At 51.2% G+C, this 11,119-nt stretch overlaps 1 protein-coding gene across 6 annotated transcripts in view; it reads right to left on the bottom strand.

The window, feature by feature from the left end:
- Positions 1 to 371: 371 nt before the first annotated feature.
- Kdm3 (Lysine demethylase 3) overlaps positions 372 to 11,119 on the bottom strand; it is a 311,563-nt gene continuing 300,815 nt past the window's right edge. For 3 of the 6 annotated variants that reach the window (XM_025305748.1, XM_025305749.1, XM_025305752.1), the window contains exons 10-18: positions 9,882 to 10,274; positions 7,085 to 9,466; positions 5,170 to 5,392; positions 4,251 to 4,660; positions 3,906 to 4,110; positions 3,307 to 3,455; positions 1,545 to 2,970; positions 1,131 to 1,386; positions 372 to 998 (exon numbers count right to left, since the gene is read on the bottom strand). In XM_025305748.1, coding sequence (XP_025161533.1) covers positions 692 to 998; positions 1,131 to 1,386; positions 1,545 to 2,970; positions 3,307 to 3,455; positions 3,906 to 4,110; positions 4,251 to 4,660; positions 5,170 to 5,392; positions 7,085 to 9,466; positions 9,882 to 10,274 — 5,751 coding nt within the window. In that variant the 3' untranslated portion in view covers positions 372 to 691. Of the gene's footprint in view, positions 999 to 1,130; positions 1,387 to 1,544; positions 2,971 to 3,306; positions 3,456 to 3,905; positions 4,111 to 4,250; positions 4,661 to 5,169; positions 5,393 to 7,084; positions 9,467 to 9,881; positions 10,275 to 11,119 lie in introns of those variants that run through there. The other 3 variants (XM_025305751.1, XM_025305750.1, XM_025305753.1) reach the window with 3 other exon arrangements.

The raw sequence follows: 11,119 nt of genomic DNA, 5'->3' as shown, positions 1-11,119 counted from the left end.
ATGTTTGTACATATACATATATATATATTTATATATATACTCAAATATCTACATTTATATAATATAGACAGTATGTGTATGTGTGTGTGTTTGTTGTGTGTGTGTGTGTGTGTATGTGTGTATTGGATACAGGCACGATATAATTAATTACATATACGATCCACAAAGTCCTCCTTGTATCACAATAGTAAATGGATGCGGCGTTTACTTATCGCGCGATCCGACCCACGAATCTTTCTCCCCTTCTTCTTTTCTCATATATTTCATACAGCTCGTCGGACTTCATGTCCGCGGGCGGCTTTTTGCCCGTTATACGGGAGAGCAAAAAACGGACTCGGTGCAAGAGACAGCACGAAAATTAAACGAAAAGGAAAAAAAAAAAATAAAAGAAAAACCAAATACTGGCTCAGGCGAGATATCGCAAATTATAATGTTTTTTTCCAAAACGATTCCTGGTCAAATATCACAACAAATTCTTTACCTCAGCGACGTACCCCTCCGCGAGATGATTTCTTCGCGGAGGGGAAGGAGGTCGTCTTCTGCAGTTTTCTCCCGGTTATTCTTGCCAGCAAGATTCTCCGCTGTTCGGGAGTGCCGAGGAAGTCGGCAACGGGGTCAGTTTCGCCGTGACTACGACGAAATTCGTTCCAAAGATCATCCACGGCTTTTACCGTATTGCGGGGGCCTAGGGCTACGTTTCCTCTTTCGTCTTCGTCTCGTTGAGCTTCGCGAGTGTCTCTTCCTTGACGTTCGCCAAGACGGTCAGCGAGTCCTTCACCGCATGATAGATGATGTTCTTGATCTGCAGCTTGTCCTCGTGATTGGTGTGCGTGTCGGATAGCGCGCGGAATTCCTGAGTCAGGTGGAAGCAATGCGAGACATTCTCCGGCGACACGAAGTCTTCGGCCACCTTGATGCAATTGTGAAGATTACGGACTTGATGCGGCGCGCCAGCCGGCACGAATACCGCGTCACCGAGACATTGGACAATGGCGTACCTGCAACGTGCAATATTCTGTTGTTACAGTATTGTTTGTTACACACACAAGCTATCTTAAACTACTTTATACATTTGTGATTAAGAATATTATATTCAATCTACGTAAAACCGTGTAAGGTGATGTGCTTACCCTTCGACACCATATTCTCGATACAATCGTTCCCGCAACGGCCCGTCGAGGTAACAGCTCTGGTCGTGGATGGGGTCATGATGCGGTTCCAACCGAGCGCCGCGTTCCAAAGCCACGGCGTTTAGAAGGTCTCGGATCTTGTCGGCGTCGCGCGCTGCGTAAATGTGCCACAACGCGCCAGGTGCCTCGCCACGGTCGCGAACGCGACGACGCGTCAGAATATCACAGCCTGCTTCGTCTATCGCTCTCAACGCCTCTGTAACAACGAACGATTTTCGATTGCATCTCGCATGACATACCGGCAAGAGAGTACAAGAAACTTGGTTTATAACGTCAAAAGCGAGGAAACAGATGAGCCTCCTCGCTTAATCACACGTCACGTTATCACGATTAAGGACGAATAAAAGTGCGTACCTTTGATGTGTTCGTCGCTGTCGGCGTCCTTCGGGATACCCACGTATACCATGACGTTGACGGCGTCCGAGATATCCAAATGGAGATTGGTCGTGCCTTTGTTGGGATGAAGCGCAGAGCCGTAGGCGTTGTACATCTTCGGTCCCAAGTCCGGTCTCACAAAGCAATTGGGTAGACGGCTCGCTAGATTCAGTCTGCCGTTTCTGTGGGTATACTCGGACAACGGTAGGACCTTCATCAGGTCCGTGAATCTCGACGGGAGCAGCTCGGCGAAGTCCTCGCCGGGCGGCCAGTCTTTCAGCTTCAGCAGCATAGGATTACCCCGCTCGTCCTTGAGCCGTTTGGAGAAGTGTTCAAAGCCTTCCCAGAATTTACGCATCGGCTGATTCGGCACCAAGTTGCCCGTCATGCAGTTGATGAGATCGTTCTTCTCGTCGCCAAAGTCGCGCGCGAACGAATCCGGGTGCCACAGATTCATGTCCAACGCCTTGGAAACGTCCGAGACGATCACGGGTTGACCGCGCTTCCACTGGTCCTGGAATATCCGATAGTTGTTGGGATTGTTCGGGTCGTTTAGCCTCAGCAGCTTGCCGTCGCAGAGCCACGAGTGCGGTACGTCCGGGTACAGGCTCTTGCTCTCAGTCAGAGTCATAATCCTGATGGGCAACGGCTCGCGGCCTCGTTGCGTCCACTTATAACGTCGCACGAAGTGCTTCAACTCGCGCGGCTTCTCGTCGTCTAGACCGCTATCCCGTTCTTTCTTCACGCTGTGCTCGATCACGCTGGATATCACCTCGTCCAACGTGTCCATCTTCGACTTCTTGCCGGACTTGGCGACGTTGTTGCCGGCGGTGGCATTCACGCCGCTCGCGTTGTTCGTGGGCGAGTTCGATCTGGAGCCGTTGCCGTTTGACTTGTGCGACGATCCGACGAGCAGCTCCCGCAGCGTCGAGAAGCCCTCCTCGCGATCTTCGTCCGAGTCCGAGCTCGAGCCGCTCTCGTTCTTGTCCTGATTCTGCAGCGCCACGTCAGCCAGCCAGTTCAGCGGCGAGTTTTTGTCTTCGCCGTTGGTCTTGCTCTCCGACGACGCGCCGTTAGACTCGTTCAGCTTCTTCTCCTCCCTCACCTCCTGCTTGACGTTTCCGTTGAGCACCGGCACGGAGTCGCCCTTGATCAGGTTGCGCAGGATCTCGTTCGGCTGCGAGGGTGTCGCGAGCGAGCAAGCGCAGTGCTGCGCGATTCCCCATTCCGCGCGGCATTCGTGCAAACGTTGGCCGAGTCGCAGCAGACTGTCGCCGGCGATGATCTGCGTGAGCATGAGCCGCTCCGGTTCGTGAGCCTGTCTGTTTGTGCACAGAAGCCACGAGAAATCGTCCCGGTCTTTGCCGCCGTCGCCCCAGATCTTGATCGTCCCATTCTTGCGTCCCTAAAATATCAATGCGATACGTCGCTGTTTCAGTGAACTTTCTCGTCTCCGCGCAGAAAAGGTGAGAACATTTTCGATTACACATTAATGTCAGTGTTAAAAAGCTCGATAAATATTACTATGATACATCACGTAACATCTGTTAGTTATTTGTCATCATGTAGTTCCTAGCATTTTCTAACTGAAAGGAAAGGAGACAGAGAGAAAGAGAGGATGGGGGAGGAAGGGAGAGGGAGAGGGAGGAGAGAGAGAGAGGGGATGGGGGAGGGAGGGAGGGAGAGAGAGAGAGAGAGAGAAAAAAAGAAGAAAAGAATGATATCGAGCGTGACATCTTACCTTGTAACAATCGATGCAGACGACGAAGCCACATTTGGCGCAAGCCCAATGATAGTTGAACAGCGTGGTCTCACATACGTCGCACATTTCTCGGACACCTTGGATCACTCGTTTCCACGCTACCGTTCCGTCTACAACCGCCGAACTCGCTGTCAAAAGGTACATAACCGATGCGCAAAGCGTTAAAACATGCGAACAAAAAAAAAAAGGGTCACGCAAGCGAACATGCATCCTAGTACTTGGACGAGATACATAGGTCCGATATAAATAATTAGTTGTGAATATAGAAATAAATGAAGTATTATCCATATATACTTGAGAACCATCTTTCGGACGTTACATAATATTGTGTATATATGGGACGTTTGAATGGCGACGTAAATGACATACAAAAGAATCAAATGCATTTCGACGAGAATTTCAATTATTAACAAAAGAAAACAATGAACTTTACGATATGCGGCACGTGTATGTTTCATTATTATACATGTGAGATTCGTGTTAATCGGTGTAGACGAGATGGTGGGTCAATTGTGCGACACGTACAATTTTGGAAACAAAAGAGAAGAAGAGAGGGAGAAAGAGAAACAAAAGTTTACCTTCAGCCATGTGTTCTTGCAGGGCGTTTTTCTCCTGGTGCAAAAGATCACAGAATTGATCGCCAACCTGCCGAAGAAGCCGATGAGCCGTCTCCAAGTCTAAGTCTTCCCGATCTGCCTTGTCTTTCTCGTTTTTCTCAGATTTTTCGTCTTTCCCCGCTGACTCCTGGTTATCCTTTCCTGGTAACCATAATCGAAGATCTTCCTGTAACATCGTAACGATAATTTTCACGTGAGAGCGTACAGCTTGGATCACAGGTGAGGAGACGCGAGTCTGTCAATCCGCGTGTGTCAATGATCGATTTGTAGTCGATGCGAAAAAAGCACAGGGGACTTTGCGCATACCTCGGATGCATCCTTGTGTGGGTCGCTGAATCCCGCTATGGCCAGTTGTCCGTTTTTGGTGTAGCGCAGTCGGCGAAACGCGTAGAATCTGCAGAAGATATTCTGCGGTAAATTCTTAGAGCGCTGGTGCGGCGTCCATCGGCACTCGCGGCACTTCGCCAACTTGGGCGCCACCTCGAAGCAGGCGCCGTCCTGCAGCCAGCTCTCGCCGGTTTTCTTCAGTTGTGATATCGGTGGTTTGCGAAAGGGATCGCCTCTGCCGCCGCTCCCGCCTGGACCGTTGTTGCCGCCGCTCGCACTGTCGTCCCTGCGTTCCTTCTTCTGACGAGGCTGCTGGTCTTCTCCTCCAACTTCGTTACCCTTCGTAGTCTTTGGTCTTCTACCGCGTTTCCGAGGTTCTTTGTTACTTCCTATACAACAAAACGTACATCTTTTGATTCAACGGTGATCCAATGCTACTGTCTGTTTTGTCATACAATCGACATTATTCAGTGTTAAAAAGCTCATAATATATTTATTCATATCATAGATATCAACTATCGTATAATATTTCATCATATATGTGCATATACTATATACAAAGGTGTATTTCTCAGGTGAAACGAGGATAATTAAAGAATAGGGTAAGTGCGTGACAATGAATCACAAAAATTCAAAGATAAGTGGGGAACTCGCGAAAAGCATGAGAGATCTAAGGTTACTCGAAATCTTTACATTTTTCTCCGGCAAAAACATGGAGCTCCATGTGTTAAGAACTATTCTGTTCGGACTCATTCGCTCTTGATTTTCTTGAGTTCCCGTACACAGCTCTAGGGAGAGGAATAATTGTACAATCATGGAACACGGACCACTTACCCTGCAAGTGAATAGTTAGTTCACCTGACGGGAAGTCCATTTACAAGAAGCTACGTCAACTAACCGTTTCCCGAGGAATTGTTGGAATTAGCCGTGGTGTGTCGCACCCTCGATGTAGGTTGAATAGAGCTCAGCTGCTCGCTGGTGTCACTGGCAGAGCCTGCTTCGCTCTCATTGCTGGACTCGCTACCTGCACCAGCTACGCCACTTTGCTTGTCTTCTTTCCGCCTCCGCTGATCTTCCGCGGCTGTTTGTTGCCTCCGTGCGGCGCCCTTCTTTCGTTTTACCTACCACAGGGCACAGATTATTAAGTAGTCAGGAAGTTCATGCTCTTGCCGTATCTACTAGCCAAAAGCTGCTAATCGGCCACACCACTACTTCACACAACTCTACCATTCGGTTCAGGTACATCGAGTTCAGGTATCTACTCAAGTCTAAGCATAGTCAAAAATTACACAATGCTGTTATGGATTTGTCTAGGTATCGCATGTAGCCCACATATGTGCATCTACTTGCGAAATTACTGTTTATGATTTACAGCTGTCTCCCTACTTTATTTTGCGCGTGACTTTGCAATTTCGAAGAATTTGCTTCATAATGATCGACTAACACCGGGAATTCACCGGGAAAGTACTCGTCCTCTAGTGCATTCTCCTTCGAAATCTGAGACAATATGTACTATGCAGCATAATTTTCAAAATATTCCATACCGAAATTGTTATAATTTCAAGCAAGTGCAATTATCAGTGCCCGATTTACTGTAGAATTTCGACTAGAATCCAAATTATCGCGTGCAAACGCAAGAGCACGTTACGAGAATTGAGGTTATGTTGCGTTCGCGACGCAATTCCATGTAACGAAAATACCAACTACTTTACCACATTCTCCCATGATGCAAAACGCAACGCTCGATAGCGACGTTGGATATCCTTTGCGCGAATCGGCTCCATGAATCGGTCTAATTAATATCTTACACGAAACTACGCGTACGCACTTGTGTTTCGTTCGACGTCCAATGATTCATACGCGTATTCCGTTAGGAAAATGGCGCGTAGTTTATACACGAGGTTTAAATATGGTCGATAATCGACCGGTGAGCCAACGTTAATTATCTTGCTATTAAAAGGCTGATGTTGTCAAATACAATAATTTTCCACAATTTAATGTTGCAACAAAACGGCTACAGTACGTAAGATGCTCACGCAATACAAAGAAATGCATTTATACTTTGTCTGAATCGCTTTGCAGCTTGTTCAAAATTTTATTGTGTAATGTAATATAATTTCATCGTCAGGTCAAAGGAACTTTTCATCGGCAATTTGAAAAATTATAAAATTATAACAGGTTTATAATATTTATTGGGTCAATTTAGCCAAGATTCGAACCCTACTTAGCAGAGACTCAAACTATGCGACCATCGAGTTTTCTGTGACTCCGCCGGATGGCGCCAGTTAGGCCGTTAGGCTTTTGCAAAAAGTTAATATTACAAGATATAGTTCTAAAGTCTCCGCTACGAGCCGCCACTATCATTGATAAAGAATCGAGATAGTAGTAAGCCATATACGCTTGTACTTAATGGCTATATATTTTCCTAAAAGGGAAAAAAAAAAGAAAAAAAAAGAAAGAGGAAAAATTCCAGGTACTAGTACAACTCAACGAAGAGGTCAGACATGCTTTCATTTTCAAGCAACAGGACTGCAGATTGCAAGATCTTAAATTTTCGAGTTGTACAATTTCACGAGTTAAATTGGCAAGAAATTTAATATTGCATTAAACGTTGCAGAATTATCGTTACGAATTTATACCTTAGAGAGTAACATGTCCCGAGTATTTTTCAAGTAGCAAGCAAGTAAAGACCTACAAGGCGCGCGACATGCGCGCTTCAAATGACGAGCTTGCAGTAGCAACAAAACAACAACACAACACGCAACAACTACTGCAACAATATCTACGGACGAACGACCAATAGAGATAGATACCTTGGGTGGCTTTCGCTTGGGCGGCGACTTCCTCTCCGGGTCGCTGCTGGACGAGTCCTCCTGGGGGGTCTTGGTGGTATCTGTGGCATGGCCATTGAGGGATTCCTTGTTCGTCGGTTTCCGGCCGCTCTTGCCGGTTACCTTGCTCTTGTTGATGCTGTTGACCGCCATACTGCCGATATTGTGAATCGAGTTTACCGCGCTGGGCAGACAGGTGCTCGTCGGCGCATTGTTGGTCGTGTTGGAGGAAGCGCCGCCGCCGCCACCACCACCACCACTAGCACCACCACCACCACTACCACCACCACCACCACCACCGCCACCGCTGCCGCCGCCGCCGCTGCTGCTCTCGCGGTGTTCCTTATTGTTCAACGGTTGCGATGGCACCTGGGAAATGTTCAAAGGTAATGTAACGCAGGAACCGCTGCCGACGATGCCAGTGGTGTCCTCCGTGCCGTCCTCGCCAGAATGCCTTTGCAACCACGCCTTCTTCAGCTTGTGCACCGGGTAACTGGTGCTGCTGGGTGGTCTCGGTGCCGGGCTGTTGGATTTCTCGCTATCCGCGGTACTGGTGGTGATGTTGTTGACTTTGGCGGGTGTGCCAGGCGCGCTAGGTGCTGGACTGGGTGCGGTAGAGGGCGCAGGACTTGGTATAGGTGCCGGACTGGGTACCGCGCTCACTGGCGTGGGGTTGAGCGAGCACACACTGCCAGTACTGGCGGGCCGTACCGAGCCGTCACCGCTGGAAGTTCTCGGCGCTGGGCTCACCGCCGTGACCGTGCGCTCTTGCGCTTGACTGTTCGGCTGGGCGAGCAACGCCGCGGTATTGACGACTGTGGTGATGGACGTGGCGGCTGAGGCGATGAGCGGACTGGGCTCGCTCACCCTGGAAAGCATAGGTGGTCCGACGCATTGCAACGATAACGGCTGTGGCTGCGGTTCCTCCGTACGACGTTTCTTGGATACCTCCAGAGCCACCGGTTGACCGGCGTTGTTGTCACACAACAACGGCGTCGGCGCTTTCCTCTTGGGCGAGCCCGACCTCTCCACCCCGAGGTCGAGCGGTTGCGTTTGGAAGGCCGTGTTGATCTGTGGCTGCACATGCTGCATCGTCTGGCCGGGCTGCTGATGCGGGCTGATGGTGCGGTGAACGGGATGAACGATCGGCCTCGAGAGAGGCGCCGAGGCGGCCGTAGGCGGTGAACCGTGCAACGGCGGCGGCAGTTTTCCGGCCGGCATCGAGCCGGTGTACGCACCCCGGCCGTCGTAGACGGATCTGCTGTGCGCAGGTGGCGGCAGGTGTGGCGCCCCATGGTGAGGCACTTGCTGGTAAGGCGAGCTGCCAGCCTTCGAGGTCAACGGTATCGGCGCGGCGACCGCCGGCTCAGACGCACGGCACACCGGCGTGCCGGTCATGATGCCGGAGTTGGGTTTGCCGTAGAAATGCTGCGGTGCCGGGCTGCTGACCTTCGGCTTGGAGCCGGTCGTCGGCGCGGCATAGTGCGACGTCGGCGAGGCCGTGGGCGGATGCGGATGAGGATACGGATACGCGGACTTTGCCGGAGCATACGACGGTATACCCTGTTGCTCCGACCTGTTCAGGTAGCGCGGCTCTGGCGGCGAAGGATGCGGCGGCAATAGCGGCGTCGGCGGTTGAACGTGCGGGTGTTGGGTGTGCGGAGATTGACGGTTGTGCGAGTGCGGCGCAGGCGCTGGCGGCGGTGGCGGCGGGTGGCCGTGCGGACTCGGCAGTTGCGTCGTTGTCGTCGGCACAGCGCCACGGTGATGACTCGCCGGTGGCGGCGGTATGCTCTTCGCCGCCGCCTGCAGGCCGTCCAGGTGGTGAAGATGGTGCGGACTCTGCGTCGGACTCCTGTACTCGTACGCGGCCGCCTTGTGCTGCGGTACCACCGACTGGACGTTCAGGTAAGACATTATCTTCGGACTGGATGAGTGCTGCTGCTGCTGCTGCTGCTGCGGCGTCGGTGCTTTCGGCTCCCGTCCCTCGTTTTTCACGATCACCGAGCTGCTGCTCTTGTGGTCTGGCAGCAGAGACGGCGGATTCTGCAGCACCTCTCTGCCGTGGTGGTCCCTCTCGAGGCCGCCGGCCAGTCCACTCTTGCCCGGCAGCGACTTGTGCGCTTGGCCCAGGTCGCTCTTCATTTTCACGTCGTGTATGTAGTTTGGCGCGTACGAAGTGTAAGTGCCGAACAGGTTCATGTTCGGCTCAACTTTCGGTAACGAGCTGTGCGACGGCCCGACCACTGGCGGCGGCTTGTCGTGCAAGGTGCTGACCGAGGGTAACGACGTCTTCGACGTCCGCGAGTGCGCCGGTGGTGGGTGATAGTCGACTTTCCCGGGCACGCTCGACGGTCGAGATGCCTGAAACACGTATTGTCTCGTTAGAAATATATCTCATTAAGAAGAAGAGAAAAATTATCCTTTCAAGCTGCTCCTTTCACGGACGTTCAAACATTCCGCCGCCGCATCTGTCTACTTCACAGCAGACGCTGATTCCTTGCTAGTGATCCCGATTTCTGTGCTCCAACCGTCCGGCGGTCAACCGTAGCAGTCAAGGCGAGGGTAGTGTGTTTACCTTCACGTCAACTTGACCGCCAAACGGTTGGGGAGTCTGAAGATCGGCAACAACCAAACGAGAATTCGTCAACGAAACATCGAACCCCGCCCGACATGTAACGCGGATCGTTTGAGCGTCGTCGGTGAGTGGGGAAGAGGAAGGGAAGAAGAGCAGCTCGCTGAGAGAAGCCAGCGCGCGGTCGAGACCATACACACGCACCTGTTGAGACGGCGGGGCCGTGGCCGCGAAATAAGCGGCCCCCTGCTGCGCGGCGATGTGATCCCTGGTGTCCGACTGGCGGAGGTGCAGCCTCATGGCTGCTGCCATTTGCTCATTCTCCCGTTCGCGCTCTGGGAAGCGCTCCCACTCGCGTTGGTCGCGTTCCCGTTCTCGTTCCCGTCCGCGCTCCCGTTGTTGCTGCTGCTGCTGAGCCACGGTCACAGGGTGAGCGACTGCCGCGGCAGACGCGGCCGCACCCGGGCCGCCCGAATGGTGGTGACCTGTGTGCGAAGTGGTCATTCCCGAGTGCGGCGCCCCGTGGCTCCTGCCGGCGGGCGGCATGGGAATGAAGGTGTTCCATGATAGAGAGCTCCTCTGCGGGGCATAAGATATCTATTTCAATTAATACTGCCAATCGCTTTCGCCGCGTATCCCAGATGATAACTCATCTGCAGGATACAGGGAGGCGAGAAGGTTCCAGGAGGGTGCCTCCACCGAGGGATGGAAAGGGACACGATGATTAGGGACGAGTAAACGAGTGAACGAACGACACACAAGAGGAGGTGCGAAGAGGAATGGTACTGAGGAATGATGAAGAGAAGGCGCTGCTCCTACGGTGGATCAGGTCTTACCTACCAGGTCTGTTACTACCCGAGGTCATCGTTTGTTCCTCAAACGATGCCTTCAATTACAGCTACTGCGGGTATGGAAGCTCTATCGCTCTTTACCGCTCTGGCGCTGAAGGTGTGTAAAATAGCAACGCGATCACCATTTGTTACCTCACGCTAAAGGCCATCCACACACAAATGAACGTAAGCAGTAAAGAAACTGCTGACCGATCACAATCAATTATTCTCGTAAGTTTTAAAATGGCGTCCTTAAATTTCGATTTTGTGATTGGTCGATTTGCTTACTACTACTTACGTCTTACTGCTTAAGTTCGTTTGTGTGTGATAGCCTTAAGTCGTCGGTTCATTGCATCTGCGTTGTAATTAACATAACAGCTAATAACAGCTCGCAATCGGCTTCGAAAACTTTAGTTTCAGTTGCAAGGTGGTAGACCTTAAACCAAACCTGGGTACGTTCCGTAATTGATCAGCTGATCGATTATCAAGGACCTGTTCTTTGTAGCTGCACTGCTCAACTGGTGCAATAAGTTAAAATGAGACAACTATATCTTCTCTCGCTCTAACTTATCGCACTTGTTCAGCAGTGCAGCTGTAAAGAACAGACCCCAC

This window comes from Harpegnathos saltator, unplaced genomic scaffold, assembly GCF_003227715.2.
Source record: "Harpegnathos saltator strain DR-91 unplaced genomic scaffold, Hsal_v8.6 scaffold71, whole genome shotgun sequence".
NCBI lineage: Eukaryota > Metazoa > Arthropoda > Insecta > Hymenoptera > Formicidae > Harpegnathos > Harpegnathos saltator.
The sequence above is the reverse complement of the archived record's forward strand: the minus strand, read 5'-3'. Positions and strand labels throughout refer to the sequence as shown.